Source organism: Xyrauchen texanus, chromosome 1 (genome assembly GCF_025860055.1).
Source record: "Xyrauchen texanus isolate HMW12.3.18 chromosome 1, RBS_HiC_50CHRs, whole genome shotgun sequence".
NCBI lineage: Eukaryota > Metazoa > Chordata > Actinopteri > Cypriniformes > Catostomidae > Xyrauchen > Xyrauchen texanus.
The window spans coordinates 10,822,550-10,843,597 of NC_068276.1; the positions used below are offsets into that span (position 1 = coordinate 10,822,550).

The window sequence follows — 21,048 nt, forward strand, 5'->3', positions numbered from 1 at the left end:
TTTTGAGCTTCTCATACTCCACTTCTTCATGTTTGAGACGATCGCAGTCTGTTTCTTTGATCAAAGAGTTGCGTACTCTTTCAAAACATGCGCAGGGGTCTTCCTTACCGTATAACACCTAAAACACGGAAACCCGGAAAATTCCGTGTTTGGCGGGGAAGCGTTTTTTCATAAAACACGGAAAATTCCGTGTTTGGCGGGGAAAGGGTTAAGGGCCATCCACATGTTTCGCGTTACGGGTGGGCGGTTGAACAAAGTCTTACCAGGGTATAAGTAATTGTATATCAAGGTATATTGATCATAATATAGTTATCTTATCTGGAAAGTGTTTATACGTTAGAAAACCATGTGGTAATGCCGTTTTTTTTTTTTTTTTGTGAATCCAGTGAATTAAATCTTTATTAAATATACTTAATATTGGTGTATTTGGAACTTAGATGACTCAAAGACTCAAAACAGTCTCTCGCCAAATCTCGCAGTTACAATTAAGTCCACTGGGCGGATGCTGTGGACACGTGTTGTTGATGTATTGGATGAGAGAAGAAAATATATCATGGCATCTGTGCTTCTAAAGCAAATCCATGTTATATTACAAGACAAGACTTGCAATATTTTGATCCTTATTGAATTCAACTCTATTTCTATTTGGTTCTTGTTGGGGTCATGCAAACCAACAGATGAGCATCTGCTTTTATGGTGGAAAAAATGCAAAGCAAGCTTGGAAGCTTATCAGACCAGTATTTGTGTATGAGTTAAGTCTCTTAACACAGGCAGAGCGCATTTTATAAAAAGCCAACTTTCACCACTTGTTTTTCTGCTTAACATGTGAAATAATAAACATGTGATAGCCTTTATAAGGGCTCAGAGTTTATAAATGTGCATTACCCTCATGCTGTCAATATTGGTTTCTATGTAATTTCCTGGTGAGCGCAGATGTTTTTTTTTGTTTTAAATCTTTGTTGTTTTCCATTTTTAGTAATGGATATTGTTCTTTTTTCCCAAGAAAACAGCATAGTTTGTTGAAGTAATCTTATTTTGAATGAGTTCTTTGTTTCAGTTTGTGAATAAAACTAAATGTAACACTGTACGTGTTTTTAAATGTGCATTTAAATTTATGAGTAATCAGGTACTCGTTTTTTGCTGGTTAGAGTAATCGACTACAAAATTACTCTAAAATACCCATCCCTACTTTAAACTGAATGTGTGAAGCCGGTCACTCATACACTGTTAACACCTCATCGTGAATAGCACGTACGCGCTGTGTGTAGAGAGCAGCGCGCTCATTGGCCTTAAATTGTGCAGCACATGCAGACTATAAAATGATGTAATTAAATTGCTGCCTTTCGTTGTTTATTAAGCACATTAAGCCAGATAGCAAATTGTATATCTAGAAGTGAGAAGGTGTCAAAAACATACAAAAGCAACATGTTTTCATAGGGCCCTAATTATGAAAATGGGTAGTTTTGTGCATCCCTGCACACTACCATTGCACATAATACTAACATACCACTCAGCCCTAATTCATTTTAACGTTGCTCAATGCATTGAACTCTATCAACAGAAGAGTCAAGCTACAGCGGTATTCCCAGTGCTATATTGCACATAGGTCAAGCATTAAAATGGAAAGCTCAATGTTCAAACAATGTCAACTTTGACCCTGTTTGCCACTGACCTTTGAAATAAAGCCAGTGAATACCAGACAATTTGCCTGATGCATCAAGAATAAGACTGATTCAACTCATTTAAGTTCACCAAGAGCATCCTGACACAGTTAAATTTCCCTTTTTTGATGACTCCATTTTAACTTTCTGCAATATATTAAAGCATTTGGAAGGACATTTTATTGTTTAGGGTAGAAAATGAGTTCAGACTCGCATTAGAAGGAAAATATTCAGTGTTTCAACTGTACTCTGTCTACCCTACTGTGTACAAATTCAGCTGTCTTGCTTCTAAAACAACCTTAAAATTGCCCTAGTGACTCTCTCTGCAACACTTTTCATGTGAAGGTCAAAGCAGTGCATGGTGCTTGCGTAGAGCGTTGCGAGACATGTGAAAAAGGTTCAGGTGATTCAGTTTTGGTTTGAGTGTTCACACTGTGAACTCTGGATTCTGTTTCAGAAGGATGTTCTGAAAAAATAGTTAGTGTCTCACTGGCCTGTTCCCAAAGGAGATCTTTGGGTCGCTTTTCAAGCAGAAAAGGAAAGTGGCCTCTTATTGCCAAGAATAATATTCCATATTCTCTCTTAACATAAGGCATACACATAAAAAGTCGAGTTTTATTTTTCTTCCTTTAAATCACTGATTATTTTTTTATATTTTTTTTTTACTCCCTTGAGGTGCAGATGGATGTCCTCTTTGTTTAAGGGAGCCATTTCTTCATATATTTTAGAAGGATTTTGAATATTTTTCTCGTTGTCTTTCATGCTCTATAGAGTGGAAAGTTTTGTTCTCAGGGCACAGCTTTTTATTTAAAGCAATTGTTGTATTTGGATGAGCAAATACTGCCTTAAGTGACAGTAGAGGTGACTGTCTGGAAGAAATTACAATGTTCAGACATGAAACTCTGAATAGCGCATGCTGAGGTTATTTTAACTTATCTTTAAGCCAATCATCTTGCTCACATGTGATATGTTAAGCCAGTAGGCTCACATGGTATAAGCTGATAGGTAATTTGACGTGTAATCAGGTAGCCAATCAACTTGCATACTCTCTCTTTGTCTAACATTTAGATTTGCTCAGTTTGCCATTAATCCAGTTTTACTGCAGCTTGCTGCGAGAGTATTCTCTGAAACCCTCCACCTTCCCAGTTCACATGTCTAAATCTGCAACATGGGGAATGAATTTGTCTAATTATGCAGCAGCATGTCATACATGATTGATGCAGCATGTCTTGTGTTTTTCTTTTTTTTGTAATTAAAAATGTTTTATTGATTCAAAGAAAATTATACAACAGAGAAAAACACAACACATACACACCAAATCAACATTTAACTTTTAACCCTCACTAATATCCCTCCCCAACCACCAGCTCCACCCAACCCCAAAGAACACCCCTGTGGTCACAAAAACCATACAGACACAAAAAAAAGTTAAATAAAATATATTATATAATAAACATGCCTAATTAAACTAAACTTCTCTCTCCTCATCACCTCCCCGAGAGTCCTACAAAACCGCCAAATACCTACCCCACTCCCTGAAAAGCAAGTCCCCCAACCTCAGCCCTTCTACCTTTCGTCATCTCAAATGCAGCCACCCTCCCCATCTCCGCACACCACTCCGGAAATGGTGGTGCTCTGTCTGATTTTCAACCCCTTAAAATAATGTCTGTCAAACATCATGCTATTCAGAACCCAATTTTTTATATATTTGTCCCCCAAATGTAGAACTCTCCCACAGCCCAAAATACAAATGCCTCATGACCTTTTTCAAAAGCAGTAATCACCTCTCCCAAAGTATCTGCCACTTGAGGGGGGTGTGTGCTACTCCCCAAAATAGTACAGAGCATGTGGCGCAGCTGTAAATTCCTATAAAACTGAGATCTGGGAATCCCAAAATGATGACCCAAATTCTCAAAAGATCTAAACACTACACAATTTGGGGTTCAGCCATATAATTGATGCAACGTTTAAATAAATGTCTGAATTAAGTATTCTGGCCACTCTTGTCCAAATCACGTGCAGATGTGAGATAAGGGGGTGTAACTTAACTTCTCCGGTTTGATAGAAACGCTTTTTCAATGGCGAAATAGGGGCAAGGACTTCCTGTACAATAGAAAACCAGTGAGTGGCTCTTTCAGGTGGAAATGACCAATAAGCCAAATGCCTGAGACCGCATGCATAATAATAAAACTAAATCTTGGGTAGGCCTAGCTTACCTTTGTCAGACGCCCTATGTAATTTGTTGAAATGTAGTCTGGGACGTTTAACATTCCAAATAAAGGATTTCGCTATGCTATCAAATTGCTTGAAATAAGTGACTCTAGTAGGTAGATGAATTTTGGAATACAGTTCATTTTAATAACATTAACCTTCCCAATCATCGATAAATGTAATGAAGCCCACCTGTCCACATTGCTTGAAAACCTGGACATTCCGCTGTCAGAGCCAAAGCTTTGGATTTAGACAAATTGACATTGTATCCTGAGAACTTGGAAAAGGAATTAATAATTCTGTGGAGGCAAGGCATAGATCCAGTAGGGTCAGAGAAAAATAATAAAATGTGTATTTTTCTGTGTTTAGCAGAAGCTTTTGCGCCACAACTCCGACCATCACCCCTGGACAATCATCCTCCTTTCTTATCATGGCTGCTAATGGTTCCAGGGCAAGACAGAACAGTAATGGGGAAAGACGGTAACCCTGCCGAGTGCCCCTATTCAGAGTAAAATAATCTGAAATTAATCCAGTTGTTTGTACAGGGTGTCTATAAAGTAACTTAATCCAAACAAGAAATGTACTCCCGAACCCATACATTTCCAAAATCTTAAAAAGATAATCCCATTCAACCATATCAATTACCTTTTGGTGTCAAGTGAGATGGCAGCGACTGGAGACTGATCATTTGCTACTGACCACATGATATTGATGAAACACCTTATGTTATCAGAAGAGCTACGGCCCTGAATAAACTCCAGCTGATCTATATGTATAAGAGATGTCATAACTTTAATTAATCGGTTTGCCAGAATTTTTGACAATTTTTACATTTAAATGGATCAGGGAAATTGGATGGGAACTCTTACACTTGCTTGGATCTTTGTCCTTTTTAAGAATCAGACTAATCTTGGCTTGTGTCATGGTTCGGGGAAGCTTTCCATTCTTTAATGATTCTGTATAAACTTCTAACAAAATTGGAGCCAGTTCTGTAGCATAACATGAAAAATAATTTCAGGGGCAAAGCCATCTGGCCCCGGAGACTTGCCTGTAGCCTCGTCAAGCTCCTCCAAGTTTATTTCAGAATCAAGAGAATTTTTTTGCTCAGTCTTCAATTTAGAGAGTTCTAATGGTTCCACAAAGTTTCTAATATCTTCATCAGTAGACAAAGACATGGTACTATTTAGATCAAGATAGAACTCTTTAAAGGCATTATTAATATGAATGGCCAAGGTAAACATTTCAACACCAGCAGATTTCACTAGGGAATGGTAGAAAATGATTCTCTCTGCTTTATACATTATATCTAGCCAAATCTTCCCTGCATTGTCCCCCGACTCAAAGTATGACTGTCTTGCCCTAAATAACCAAAACTCCACTTTCCATGACAACATAGTATTATATCTGTATTTCAATCGGGTCAATTCTCTGAGTCCATCAGATGACATTTGGCGTTACAGCTCTGCCTCTGTACTTTTAATATTCCCTTTCAGCTCCACGAGTTCTCGTGCTTTGGATTTTTTGGTAAATGAGGCATACTGTATGATCAGACCCCAAAGAACCACCTTAAGTGCCTCCCAAGCCACCCCCACAGAAGATACTGAGGACTCCAATTGAGCAATCCACAACAGATGAATTAGGGACCCAAAAAAATTATTCGTAACAGTTCAATGGAAAGGAGGAAGCGAGAACCGGCTAGACAATATAAATAATAGTTTAATGGTAAACTGAACCAAAAAGACACAAACATAAACACACGACAGTCAGCTCCCTGTAAACGTTCTCTCTCTCTCTCTCTCTCTCTCTCTCTCTCTCTCTCTCTCTCTTTTGCACCACCGTCCACTGTCAGCCTTTATCCCTCTCAGAGGCTTGATTAGCCTGATAAGGGTGTGTAGCCTGATAAGGTGTGTAGAATCACAACCCGGCCACACCCTCTTTCCTGTCACAACTGTATTCTAGAATAAATCTTGTGGACTGATTAAACTAAATGTAAAGTCCCTACCAGATGGGTTCAAAAGTCACCAAATATCTGCAAGACCAAGATTTTTAAATATCCTGTTAAGCGTAAATGTTGCTCTAGGGGGCTTACACACTTTTGCTTCACTATAATCAAGGACTGAGTCCATTAAATGATTAAAGTCTTCTCCCAGTATTATATCATAAGGGGTGCCAGCAGCTTACAACATCCCTTCAAGATCAATAAAAAAGCCCTGATCATTAAATTTAGGTGTGTAAATATTAGCCAAAACTAACCTTTGCCCCTGAATTTCTACTAAAACAATATTGATCCTCCCTAATTAATTTTTTATCTGTTTGAAAGAGTTAAATTTTAGCTGTTTACTTAACAATGTAATGACTCCCCTGCTTTTACTTGAGACAGCAATAAAGAAAATATGCCCACCCCATATCTTCCCAAATTGTTCTGCTTCCTGCGAGGAAAGATGTGTTTCTTGAAGAAACACATGAAGAAACACATAATAGAAAAAAATAAATTTTGTGTCAAAAACAAGATTATACAGACTACAGTCCCACAATCAAACCCGAATCAAACAAACTGAAAAAATAAAAATGTGCACATTAACCCCATACACGACAGCGCCTATCAATCCCTCTAAACTCAAAAGGTCTATGTACGCCTAAGAGAACCCACACGACAACTTTGCCATCAGATTGCTCAAATCCGGTGCTTTTGCACAAATATTGTGAGGCAAAATTACATATAAGTGGAGCATGTACAACAGAAAATACTTTGTAAAACAAACCCTAGCCAATAGGCAGAATAAATGCAAAGAACGTGTAAATTCATTCACAGAACTGTCTTGAAGGTGTGTTTCTCCACAAAACAAATTCCAGCCGATATAAAACTGTTCAGTGAGCCAGCTGTTTATGAGTGTAGCAGATGATGCAATCGTTCCAATGTCCCGCAAAAATACTCCACAAAACTCCAGCCTACAGGAGGCATAAGCACAAAGAACGAACAGATTCATCCACAACTGTCCCGAAGCAGTGGCGCTGGGCGGAACTAGCACAAAAAGAAAACAATACAGGCGTATGGTCAAGAGTGTATTGAGCGAGTCAAATTCACTTGGTGACCGCATAAAAAAATACATCATGGCTTCAGTCAACTTCATAAAAGACATCATTTGTGTGGGCATGTAGATATTTTGCTGCCATCCTTATTATCCATTCTCAATCTGGCCGGGAACTTCAGTGTAAAAGCGATCTTCCGTCCTTGCTAAAGTTTCTTGAAGGAGTGTTATTCCACAAAACAAACTCCACAATAGTGGAGACAATATAAATAATAGTTTAATGTAGAAATAAACAAAAGAAACAAACAAACACTTGACGGTCAGCTGACCGTAAACGATCTCTTTCTCGTCGCACCACCTTCCGCAGTCAGCCGTTATCCCTTTCGGAGGCTTAATTATTCTGATAATGAGTGTATAATCACGACCCGGCCCCGACCTCCGCCCTGTCACAGACAGTGCTTGCTTGGGACCCGTAAATACTTTGCGTCCTTCCTTAGTATCTATTCTCAGTTTGGCCAGAAACATCAGTGCAAAAGCGACCTTCCGTTGATGTAAGAGTTTCTTACATTCCTTGAATCGATCATGTTACTGTCGTCAAAAGTCCAGGAACAAGAAAATATTGTGATTCTTCCAAGAAAGCTTTCCTTTGTTCCTCACCTTGCACAACATAAGATCTTTATTGGATGATCTCAGAAATTTGGCCAGAATTGATCGTGGCCTGTCCCACTCAGTAGATCTGCAAGCCGGGACCCTGTGATCTTGCTCGATTTACAGCTTATTATAGGTTATGTCTAGTAGACTCGGGAAGAGCTCGTCCATAAATTTCACCATATCTCTGCTTCCTTCATGCTCAGGAATTCCAACACTCCGTACGTTATTTCGTCTGCTGCTATTTTCCAAATCTTAAATTTTTCCAAACTGTTTTCCACATCTATTTTGGGCGCTAGCGAATTACCAGATAATTCCCTTTCTGATGACTCCAGATAATCGATCCGTTTCTCAACATCCGCCACTCGTGCTTTCGTGTGTTAATTTTAAACCCTGATGGAGGTCTTTGGTAATAGTTTTGGTATTTGATGTGGAATTGAATGGACTTATTTTTTCTCATTCGTTTACTAAAGAAGATCATCAATATATTGAGCATGAAAGTAAAGACAGATGTTAGTCATTACATAGTATTGTTTGTTTGTATTTTGAAGCCATGTTGTCCATACCAATCTTACAAATACTAATATTTCAAAGAAGATGTAAACAAATTTGACGTGAATTACCTTTTTATCATCCTTCTGTGTTCTTTTATTTTGTTAGGTGGTGAAGCTGAAAGGGCAGGTTCTTTCGGTCATGTATCGGTTCCGGATGAAGAACCGAGAATGGATGCTCATCAGAACCAGCAGTTTCACCTTCCAAAACCCTTATTCTGATGAGATCGAGTACATCATTTGTACCAACACAAATGTCAAGTACGTTATTCATTCATCTGATCACATCTCTTCCAATATATATAACAATTGTCTTCTCTGAAGACCGTTTAAATAGACTCCACATGCAGCATGATGCTTTATTTGAAATGTGTAATGTACTGACTGCTTATTTCTTGCTAAATAATTACAAAATGCCATAACATTATGCAAACATGCGCACTTTTTATGACTGATGGTTTTGGATACTTTAAGTAATTAGCAGTAGTCAGGCATAGCCACACAAGGAGCCTCAAGATGCTTAGCCAGCCTTTTGTTTACTTGGCCTCAGAGCTTAAATCAAAGCCATTTATTCTCCTTCTGTTAACACCTCTGAAATGAGGTAGAAAATGTGCCTGTGTTTAGCTCAGGTGATAGAAGAATATATTAAAAGAAAGAGTCAGCTTGATTTATGCTCACAGATTTCCTGCGCAGTTGTAAACTGCATTTTAAAAGCAGGTTGAATTTACTCTGGTCCCTCAGGTGCTACTTTGGATGGTTGTTGCTTTTGGGGAAGGCTTGTCAAAGGACGTGGTCCAGGAAGGTGTGAATTGTAAATGTGATTTATGCCCAGTGGCTTTTTACCCTTATGCTACATTCAGTTAGCTTAATCTAACTTGTCAACTTAATTTATAACACTGGTCCAAAACCAAGGTGCCTTGCAACCTGCATTGGCAGCTACCTTCTAAGGCAGAATTCTAACCTCTGGTGCGTTTCCCGAACAACTATGTAACCCACTGCATAACCATCATAGTACGATGCATCGTTGGAGAAATTAATTCGCTAGTCCTGACTGTTTCCTGAAACTAAAGTAACTATGTTGCACATCTAATCGTAAGAACCACGTTGGTTCAACAACATAAACCTGTCATTAATGATGTTACGCTGGGGGTGGAGTAATAAATGCCCGGACAATTTTATTATAATAGCTCATTTACATGTACACCAGAAAGACTTTTAATGCGACAAAGCTGCTGAAGACACGAAATAAGTGTGCACCGTGTAATGAGACATATGCATCGTGCTGCGATAGATGTGTTTCCATCTACATCAGATTTGAGCACATATGCAAATGCACAGTCTTTAAATGGGTGCGCCTATTCAGCAGAGATCATCCCAATGCCGTATTCCCTTCAAAGTCTTTACCGTCCACTGTGAGAGCAGTGGAGGGCTGAAAGATGTGGGCCTCCAAAATAACAGTGTTTCTCTCTTGTAGTGCTTTCTCTTAACAACCTTTAAAGAGCACCTATTATGGTTTTTCAAATATTACCTTTCATGTAGTGTTATATAGCTGTTTGTGAATGTAAAAAAAGTCAGCAAATTTTCAAATGTCAAAGTGCACGTCAAATGGAGTTAATGACTCCCAAAAGAAAGAACCGATTCGGAACACCTGAAATGAGTCGTTAGTAATTCCAGTCTTCCTGTATTAACCTACTTAATTTGGTAACAAAAAACCCTCCTCTGGTCTTCATTGGCTGCTCACGAACAGCTTTGACCCGCCCTCAAACACTACAATAAGCGGTAGACCAATCACAATAGACTGGGACATCTGACCAATCAGAGCAGAGTAGGCTCTCTGAAAGTAGTAGTTTAGAACGAATGCTTTAGAACGGATCATGTATGTAAATCTATTTTATGAGACTTTTAAAACAAAATTAGGCATGTTTGAAAACCATAATAGGTCCTCTTTAAGCGCTTAAACGACTGCATTCACTGCAGCGAAGCAAACTAACTATGCTTCTAACCACAAGTAAATAACTACTGTTTCAGAAAACACCAAATCGTTGAAATATGTTGGTAACCAGGTAGTAATCTGCTAGCAGGCAGACTAGTAATCTGGCATACCGGGCATTTTCCCAGTGGGTCGACGCTCTTTGGGCCAATCTGGGCGGACTGGCCATTGGGAGAACCGAGCTGGCCTTGTAACGGGCCGAATGGTCCGCGATAAGTTAAAATGAGCGGCCGGGTTATGCAGAACAGACCACAAAAAGGCACCGCGATATGCAGAAAAGAACAGCGAACACCCCACCACTCAATTTTTGGGCCAGTTGCTATGTAAAATCCCGGGCCAATTTTTCTTCCCAGTCCAGCCCTGTTGGTAATGTTGGAAATTATGACCATAGTTGGCTAACGAAGCGTTTGAGAAACATACCCCTGAGCGGATCCTTTTAAGTGACTCATTTTAATCCAGTATTGTTTGGCTGTTATATTGTTATATAGTCTATATTGCTAAAATAACAGTGTGGTACTGTAATAAGTTTATGCATAGTATAAACAAATATTTGTTAAAGCCACACTATGTAACATTTATCCCTCTAGCGTTTGAAGCATAGAACTGCAAGTTATTTGCGGAGGAACACTGTTATGGTAATTACGTCATTCAGGCTTTGGCTCTGCACTTCTGCGCAGATGAATCTGATACTTTGAATCATAGATATCTATACGTAGATACCTCATTAGCAGCTGTTCCAATGGGCCACAATATGTCAGTGTGTCAGCCTTTTTGGAACGGTCAAGAGCCATCTGTCAACTCATGAAAGTAAATTGACAGATACAGTCTGTTCCAGCCAACTTTCAGATTATCTGATTTTCCATCAACATTGAGTAATATTTTAGATGAGATAACAATTACTGACTTCAGTATCCCCAGCAGTAGAAAAAACCCTCTCACTGGGGGTAGAGGAGGCCTGTATACAAAGGTATGAGAAGGCTAGGTCTGATAGGAAAGGATATGTGTCTCTCCTGTTCCACCACCAGAGAGCAGGGTCTCAGCAGACGTCAATATAGGCAGCATGTCCCCATACATCTCCAGCTCTTTGCAAGTTTTTTCCTGGATAGACAAGGTGCTCTGAATTAGGTTATTCTTATGGACATCATCTTCTGCAAAAAGCTCCTCCAAGGGAGTCATCTTGGCCTTCTTGCAGGTATTAAGCTTTAAGGAACAAAGAAGAAATAATATACAAGTTTAGCAATTTACAAAGTTTATGTCTGCCGTTTTTATCATGTTGTACTCGCCACCGGTATAGTCTCATTCTTGCTGTCCTCCCCTCTCTCCTCTTAATCTGGCTGGACTGTCCCCATGTCCCTGTCACCATCACCATGATCTGTCAGCTGCAAGTGTAATAAGCAATTAGACTAGACAAATTAGTAGCATACATAGGGCATGATACAGGAAATTATTATTTGATAATTAAAGGTCTAAATTCAATTCACATCTCATTCATATTCATAATGAATACTTGCTCTGTTTCTGTAGGATGTGCTGCTGCTGGTAATTTGTCCTTTTTCCGGTCCCAAACTGTGTCATCATCCTCTAGTTTATGCTTAAACCGAGGATCCAGTGCAGTCGCCTCTCCAAGGAAGGCTTTGACATTGACACTCTATAAGCAATGGATATCTAATAAGAATAATAAAACAACACAATTTATCTTCTAAGTGATATTAATTGTAATTATTCTTTTACCTGATAACGCTGGGACAGATCAGTCCAGACTGTCTTCTTAAGGGTGGACACAAACACTGTATCTCCATCTTGCACAGTGAAATGTTTTTTTCACTTTTGCCGAATGGGAAGGATCTGGCTGCAGGTTAGACTCTTCTCAGTTGACAAACAGAGCGTGGATGTGTAAAGAACTCACATGAGTTGACAAAGTCCTCTGCTCTTTTTAAGTCCTCATCCGTTAATCATAAATGAGAAATTTATCTCAGTAACACATACACAATAATATCTAATATTTAACTTGATGATAATGAGTAATGATTCTTAGAATGTGTTGCTTCTCTCAGAGCACAGTTTTGGCCATGGTTGACCTCTTCATCCACACAATCACATCCCTTTATCTTTGCAGTCCATTTTGCCATGGATGTAATTGTGTACACACTTTGAGCCCCAAGATTAAGGGTGTGTGCAAAGCAGCCTATATTAATGAGGTTAAGCTTTTGTTCTGCCACATTCATGTTGGATGTATTATCCACTGTGATAGCTGCAACTTTGCTCCTTATCCCAAACTCATCTAAAATGTCACCAATTTCTTCTGCTACCACTGCCCCTGTTTGTGCTTTGTAGACAGCTTTTGTTTTAAGGACTTTCTGATTCATCTTTCCCTCAGTGATATAATGTGCTGTAACTATAATTTAATGGTCCTGGCAAATGCTTGTCCAGCGATCACTGGTAACTGCTATTTTGCTGACCTTTTCCATATCTGATTTTATTTTTTATTTTTCTATGATGTACCAGGCTGGTATCAAGTGATTGGACAGACTATCCCTAGACGGATGGATGTATTTGGGATTAGGGCCTTGGTCATCACCTTGCAGAGAAAATGTACACTTATAATGCTACACCTACCGAATCATAGTTTACTGAGGAATATAATGTTCTGTTAGCTAGCTCTGATTCTAAAGTGCTATGAGACACAGGAGACATCAAAAAAGGCTAAAGTCCATTGATATTGCTGTGAAAAACTGAGAACCTAATCAAGAATGCATTTTACATACCTAAATGAAGGTGACTCAACCATAGTAAAAGGATGTAACCCCTTCACCACATATCTTGTCACCGCCCGGTGACATTCATCCACTTTCTCCTTGCTCATTTTCCAACTTTTTTTCCCCAAAAATGAATTGAGTTTCTGGCTCTTCAAATAAAGATTGTATCGATGACATCATTACTCTATTGATCTCTATTTTAAACAAAAAAATCTCAACAAAAACAAAGTTTAAACAATGACTCTCATGCGAATGTCTGCTCATCTGTGTTTTGTACCTGAGGGTGAGATGCTACTGCTAATATTAGCTGTATCTGGTGCGGCAAACACGGTAGATTCCTTAAGATTCACGGCGTGTTGAAGTAAATGCTTCATCATATTGGAGGTGCTTCCTCCCTTGCACGAAATCCTTTTACTGCAGGTGTTGCATTTTGCTGTGTTATCAATTTTAGCATAGCTTAACCAAACTTTGGAGCGTTTGCAGCAGTCAGACTCAGACATGGTGCCGAATGTAATGAATTGTGCTTGTGCGTATTGAAATTAGGCCCTTGTAGCAAGTCCTGGCAGATCGATACGACTGTAAAATGCTCACTGCCGGTCACCTCGCTAGCATGATTAATAAAGTTAGGAACTGAAGTGAGGAATCAAAACGCGTGTATCTTATCGAGTCCACGGTTCTTGGAAATTTGGAACCGGTTCTCAATACCCAACCCTAACCACAAACTATAATAAAATGCCCCGCTAGAGTGGCTAACATTTTCTAACGAACTGCCATGATAAGAGATGGTCCATTAAAACTGGTCTCTTAATTTTATTAACCCAATAACATTTTTTACCTGTCGAGTGAGGAAAAACTCCATCTCTGTGTCTGTTTTAAACCCTTTCTTGGAGTTGTTGCCACCTCTGAAAAAGCTAATATTGTTTATATTGAATAAAGTCAATATTGTTTCGTGTTTTATTATGGGCTCTGTCGCTGTCCCTTTTTGCTTGCAGACTCTTCTTAGTTCGAGGTTTCTTTATTTTGGAAATGGGTGATTTCCCCAGAGGGTTGCCTTTTTGAATGATCCACGGTCAGTGTTGCACGTGTTGTAGCTACAAGATGTCAGCTTCAACCTATCACCATAACTATCACCACACACATACAGTACACGCGCAGTAGTAGCTGGACCTTTTCTTTATTTACGGATGTGATGTAAACATGCATGGATGGCTGGCGGACATTGACGGATTACCTACCGGGACAATGGGGCCAGTGTCCAGGGGCCATTGACTACCCGGGGCTGCTCTGGGCTTTAAGGCTGCGCAATCTAGTTTGGTGACCCCCACTTGAAAACCCTTTTGGGCATGAATAATGACTTTTGGGTGGAGGGGAGTCCTTGGATATAATTGGCCCCAGGGCCTTTGCAAGTTACTATAGTGAATTGGGGTAAGGCAAATTCATGATTTGGAAGATGGAGTGTCATTGTACTTGCTCATTAATGAACTTTTGTACATTTCTAACAAAAAAATCTTACATAGTGTAGCTTTAAAGTAGTTATTTTATTTAACAATTCTTTTGATTTAACTTCTCTTAACATTAATTAAATGAGCAACCTAAACTGTAGTGTCCAGTAAATCCAGTAGTGTTTGGCTGTTAGCCCATTTTGCAAAGCTAACAACATGATTGATACTCTAATATGTGATTATACATTATAAAAAATGTGGTTAAGTAGTACATTTTTAATTAAATGAGCAGCGCTATGCGATATGTAATACATGCAAAGCCAATGAGCATGGCCATGACATTTTGGTATTTTCACGTATGTATGCGCTAAGTCTAGGCACAAGTTGGTTTGGCGAAATTGCATGCAGAAGGTGTTAAAGGGCTAAAAAGTTCAAATGCAAGTTAATTCTGAGGTTATTCTCCAGTTATTACACCTTTTGAGTCCAATTAAGCCCTCTCAAGCCCCAGCAATATAAACAAAGACAGCACATTCATAAGAAGTTGGTAGATGGACTGTATGCAATGAATAAGAAGAATAGAAATATGGACATACATCCTTTGGTGCATTAACACAAAACATTGATGAATGTCAGGCATATTTCTATGACAGTGGCACGTTCTTTTTATATGCATGGAAAATGTAGTTCTCATCAGATTTGGATGTAGGCTCTGTTAAATTATAGAGAATGTAAGTATTATTAATCAAATTGATCATGTGACACAAATCATGACTAGTATTAGCATTGATTGTATCAGCCTTTCAAGTTAGGCTGTGGATTTTTGCACGCACTTCACTTGTACCAGTCGATTTTGCTTAAAATGTTTTATTCATTAATTGAAACACACACAAAAAATATTTCTAAATTAAAATTACCATTCAAACTAAACAAAAGTTAAATCAAAATAACAAAGAATGGTCAATCCTATATAATCTCTAAAAACTAGAAACTAAACATTTTACCCTCTCCAACTTCTTCCACCAGCCTCTATTACAGTGACTTAAAATTCACTGTACGACAACAGGTGAAAAACAATATTAATATAAATTATATCATAAATACAATTGGAAATATAAACATAATAAAAATAACAACTGAAAAATAAACAATATGTCAGGAAGGATGAGACAATATATCCAAGTGCGGAGACAGTGATGTGATATTTAACATCACAGCAATGCTTCAAATGGGGGGAACCCTGACACTAACTGCAGCATGGAGAAGGATGGTGTGTTCATAGTTTTGCGTGCGTAGTGGTCGTGTACATAGCAGTTCCAGTGCAGAGAGGTATTGCTGTGGAGAAACTCAGGAAAAGCATTAAAGGAGGCTAGGCAACAGGCAGGATGGTAACAACAATCCTGGAGCGCATAGCGCAGACTGGTATCCAATACACAGAACATGATACAGGGTATACTAGGGCAAAGGGAGAGAGTGGTAAGCAACAACTCAAAACAGAGTCCAGAAGATATAGCCCGTGAACTAATGGCAATCAGGTGCTGCTCGCCCTCAGTAAGCTGGAATGATCAGTGTTACCATGGAAACAATCAAGGCTTCCATGGCAACGCTGATTACTCGAGCCAGAAACACCTGAACAGAGAGAAGATGTAATCACAAACTAGAACAAAACCAGCAGACTCACCGAGACCGTGGCACAATGACAATCACTTTGTTTTACACAAATCTTATAAGGTTTTGATTCATAAAATGGCTACAACAGTGAATGTCAGGGTAATAATTTGATGTTCCACTATATTTTCAGAGTTTGGACATGAACTTTATTTACACCTGCTGATGGACTCTCCAAATTGCAAATGCAGAAAATGAGTTTATATTTTGCACTGAAAACAGACCTGGTTCTGAAATGTTTTAGCACAATTACCTATTTCACTGGAAATTAGCAAACTTCACTTTGCGTCACTATTTCTCAGGAAATTAGCAAACTGCATGTAAAGGGATTTAGATGGGCAAGGAGGAGGCGAGAACCGGCTTGACAATATAAATAATAATTTAATGAGAAACTTAAAGACACACACACACACACACACACACACACACACACACCGACGGACATGCCTCTAAATGATCTCTCTCTCTCACCATCTTCCGCAGACGGCCTTTATCCCTCTCGGAGGCTTGATTAGCCTGATAATGGACCGGGTGTGTAGAATCACCACCCGACCCCGCTCTCTGCCCTGCCACACTGCACTTTGCGTCACTTTATTAAAATACAATACACCAACAGTTTGCATTCATTTACACACATGCACCGCAAACACTCCCACCCACACTCACTTGCACTTTGCGCAGACATGAAAAATTGCTTAGAATTAGCTCTCTTGTGAAAATTACATATGATTTATCTGTAGTTGCGCTTTGTGATGTGCCTAGCATGTTCACAAAAAATAGCTTCTTCTGCCTCATACTGATCCAGAATCAGTCTGATGAAAAGCTTGAAAATAATTACTATTAAACAGGAGGGAGATGACACTGTAAAATTAGCCATGCTATTAATTTAACTATGAAAATAGAGAAGTTTTTCCAATAATTTGGTATTGCTCCAATCAAGTTGGGGTTTAGCATTTGAAAATGCAACATTGCTCAGTTTTTTAACAGTTGTGTTATTAAAAAATCACTTTCCATTTAAACAGCTTCAGTTCAGTTAGGTAGGTTTTCTTAGAAGTGTAACTAAAGGGTAGCTTAACTGGAGTTCCTGTATTCTAAATTAGCAGTAGCTTATAGCTTGTCAAGCAGTGGTTTCAAAATAGTTTCTCCCGCCATCATTGGTATTTAATGCTAATAAAATTGGGTCTATAGTTTACGTAGCCAGACTTTTGAATTACGGCATCATGTCTGGTCCACTTTGCAGCTTATTCAGACTAAATTGTGGTTGGCCATTTTACATGTTGGTCAAATAGTCTCTTCATGTCTAAGTGGGCAGCTCATTATAACATGATGTTTAAGGGCTGGTAAATAGATTATACCATTATAACAAACTGGTGTAGAAAAAAACTCACCAGTCTCTGCAAATGTTTGTAGACTTTCTGTCTGTACTGATTATCTCATCGGCAGAAAATAAAAGTGGTATATACGGTACAGTTTTGTTTCACACCGGTGTGACGGGAGCCAGCTGGTACGTGATTGCTGTGTGGCACATGTAAATCTCACTCCCCTAGACTTAAGAGGCACACAAGCAACTGACACTAGTGGCTGTAGCCTTAAGCCTCCTCGTTAGCGTGCCCACCTCCTATGTCGGAGACGCTAGATCGGAGCGTGTCGAGCCGGACTGATTACAGTGATACCGTGACCCGGATGGGAGTTTAGGCGGGGTGAGTGTAACGGGAGCCAGCTGGTATGTGATAGCTGTGCGGTATGTGTAAACCTCCCTCCCCTGGCCTCAAGAGGTGCCCCTAGAGACTGATGCTAGAGGCTGTAGCTTTTAGCCTCCTTGTTAGCGCATCGGTTTGAATTCTGTTAGCAGCGGGTTGAGCAGAACTGGTTACACCGGACTGATAAAAACCTGCTCCCTGACTCCTGAAAGTTGTATTGCTGTCGGTCATTCTAAATGCAGCTTGTGATTTTCACAAGTAGCTTTCCAATTGTGTGTGCAATATGCATCAGGCGGTCAGTGAATGGTCTGCGAGTGGTCTGTGGCTGTGCCGTCTGAGTCTATTACAACAGACCCACCCCTCTTCCATGCTCAATTAACTCTCATAATTTCATAATTTCTTGAAACAATTTCATAATTCCCTTCTCAGTAATTATCTTCACACAATAAAACAAGAGTAATTTCATAACATAATGTTTGAGTTCTCTCATTATGTTCAATTCATGCGTGCGCGCGTGTGTTAACATCCTGCTCATTATTTCCAATGAGGAGAGAAGAAAGAGAAGAAATTCGAATAGTAATAAAAAAACATTGCCAATTATGGCTATGGACATGTATGTGTGTTTCCATAATCAGCTTTTTCAATGATTTGTAGTGGCATATATTAGGAAATATTGTATTTGTGATAGTATGAATTCTGGGAGTTGATTGGCTGCAATCCAATTATTTTTAATAAAACTAACTTTATTTGTGTTGCACCTCATGCAGTACAGCACAGACTGTAAGTAATGCATATAACAGTAGTTCCTTAAAAGTTATTATAATAATAATAAAATAAAGAATAATTAAAAATAAATACAAAACAACAACAAGCTAATAAAGCATAATCATGGCTGTGCTGATATTCAGGGCATTATTACAATTGCAAGTGTGAGGTAGGTGTTAAGTGCTTTTATATATAGGTATAACACTTTATGGGCATAGGGTTAAATTGGGCCGGAATGGCCTCAATTCCATTTATTTCACATTCCGAATACATTTAGTGAGTGTACTTGCTCGAAAACCTTTAAAGTTCATTATGCATCGCTCTAGTCACTTTCTGGGAGAGCATTTATTTTATTTTGTGTGTGATTTTTCATTTGGAAAAGTTTGTATGTTTTCTAGTAAATACAAAGTGGGATTCACTAGTGAAAATGCTTCTATAATAAACACTTCTGTAACTGAATGCAAATATTTTTATTACAAATTATTTTATCAACTGAACAATTTGAGTAAAAGTTAGTTGTTTAAAAGGTAGGGGAAGACCCCCTTGAAAACAATGTGCATTTAAATACAGTATGTTTAGCATGTTCAAAGGTAAGATGACACCTTGATTATGTGTAAATTTGTCTACACAGTTTTTTTTTACTGCTGATTTTGTGCAATATTGAAGCAAAATGATCACACACATACACACTATTATATGAAGATGATCGTTTTACATTTTTAGAGCCCTAAAATAGTTTTAGGGCTCACTTTTTAGTTTTTTTGTTTGTAGTCGAATAATGTCTGAGACATTTGTTGTCTGCTAGAGGCTTGAGTAACGTATTTGTGAAAGCAACAGAGAGTGTGTGCGCGTGTACGCGTGTGCTTGCTTGCGTGCGTGCGTGCGAGCTTGCTGTACTTTTGAGAGGGTGTGAATATATGGGAGCGATTCATCACACATGGCATCAGCTATCCCAAAGTCCCCAATCCACAGCAGGTGGAAGAATGCTGGAATGAGTCGTCCTTGGATACACAAGCACACACCATAATATCCATAATAACCTTTGTAATATCCATTTATTCTCGTTTAATCTGGAATGACATTTTAAGTTTTTTCCGAGATCTACCATGAATTATTTGTGATTATAACATGCATTACATATATGAGCTTTATCTCAAATTTTTCCACCTTTGGGATTAGATTCAGTGGCGTTCTACAAATCCTGTTGGCCCTTTGCAAACTTTGAAGTGGGGCCCTACCCACAAACGGTAACCAGTGGGAAGTTTAGCTTTTCTCTTTATATTTTAATCTTTATTTTGTGTCTTCTTTGCTGAAATACTTCAAAGAAAAAGGTATGGTATGTCAGATAAATATAAAAAGACTAATCTGTGCATTGCACATTAATTATTGCTCAATGGGGCAATTTTAATTGTTCATGAGATTTTTTTTTGTGATGGAAAAAACTGTTCCTGTGCCTGACGGTTCTGGTGCTCAGTGCTAAGTTGCGCCTGCCCGAAGGCAGCAGTTCCAAAAGGTAGTGAACAGGGTGACGGGTACAGAGTGACTTTTTCCTCAATCTGGAAGTGTACAGTTCTTGAAGGGAGGGTAGGGGGCAACCAATAATCCTCTCAGCAGTCCAAACTATCCTTTGTAGTCTTCTGATATCCGTTTTTGTAGCCGCACCAAACCAGACAGTTACTGAAGTGCTCAGTAACCAGACTGAATGAATGCTGAGTAGAACTGAATCAGCAGTGCCTGTGGCAGGTTGAACTTCCTCAAATGGTGAAGGAAGTACAACCTCTGATGGGCCTTTTTCACAATGGAAAAGTCCCAGGAAAAAGGCCTTCCCTTTTGTTCACAGGGAAGCAGTTCCCTGGTCACAAAGTTGTAAATTAACTTTGAGATTATTAACATAAGTGTTTCCTTTTGACCAAAATTAAGTCATGGGCAAACCTGCTGTCAAGCTCCAAAAAATCCGAAACTACCATGATGTAATCCATACAACTTGTATGTGTGCTATATTCAAAGACAACTGAAGCATATTATTGATTTGTTTGAGGAATTGACTGAAATTTAATTTGAAATTGAAGTTGAAGTTTATATTCACTGAAAATCCCTGTGCTGAAACCTTCTGCTAAAGTTTTTGATGTTTTTTCCTGTATTTCACATCTTGCATGAAGCATTCTGAATCTGCTTGGCAACTTTGGCAGTTTGGTCCAAATAATGGTTCATCTGGGGAAAAAAAAAAACCTTTCAGAGGAAATATCAATATCATATCAATAACATAAATATCAAGGTATCGAATGGCATCAATAGGCTGAAAAGGTTGCTGAAGGACACAGTTGTAAATGTGCTCAGAGCTTTAACATCAACACAACACCTACAGCAGTTATCTGTCTCAAGACATCTCTGTAGGAATGACTGTAGACTGAAAACATGAGATTTTGGATCCTCAGAACTAACAGACAGGTCATTAGTAATTCTGAAACAACAGATATTTTCCGACAGGCGCCAGGCAGACATGCGGAACCCACCGCAGTCTATTGGACGAGCTCGCTGAATGAATATGTTGTGTTCAAAGGCGGTGCACTTATCCAACCTAAATCAAGTTCAACTAACATTTGATACTGTAATATGATTTATAGCATGGG

The 21,048-nt window shown here is 38.9% G+C and overlaps 1 protein-coding gene across 5 annotated transcripts in view; it reads left to right on the forward strand.

The window, feature by feature from the left end:
• Positions 1 to 21,048, forward strand: part of arnt2 (aryl-hydrocarbon receptor nuclear translocator 2) — a 146,052-nt gene that overhangs the window by 93,593 nt on the left and 31,411 nt on the right. For all 5 annotated transcript variants that reach the window (XM_052144219.1, XM_052144298.1, XM_052144359.1 and 2 more), the window contains one exon: positions 8,210 to 8,361. In XM_052144219.1, the coding sequence (XP_052000179.1) occupies positions 8,210 to 8,361 (152 nt within the window). The remainder of the gene's footprint in view (positions 1 to 8,209; positions 8,362 to 21,048) is intronic.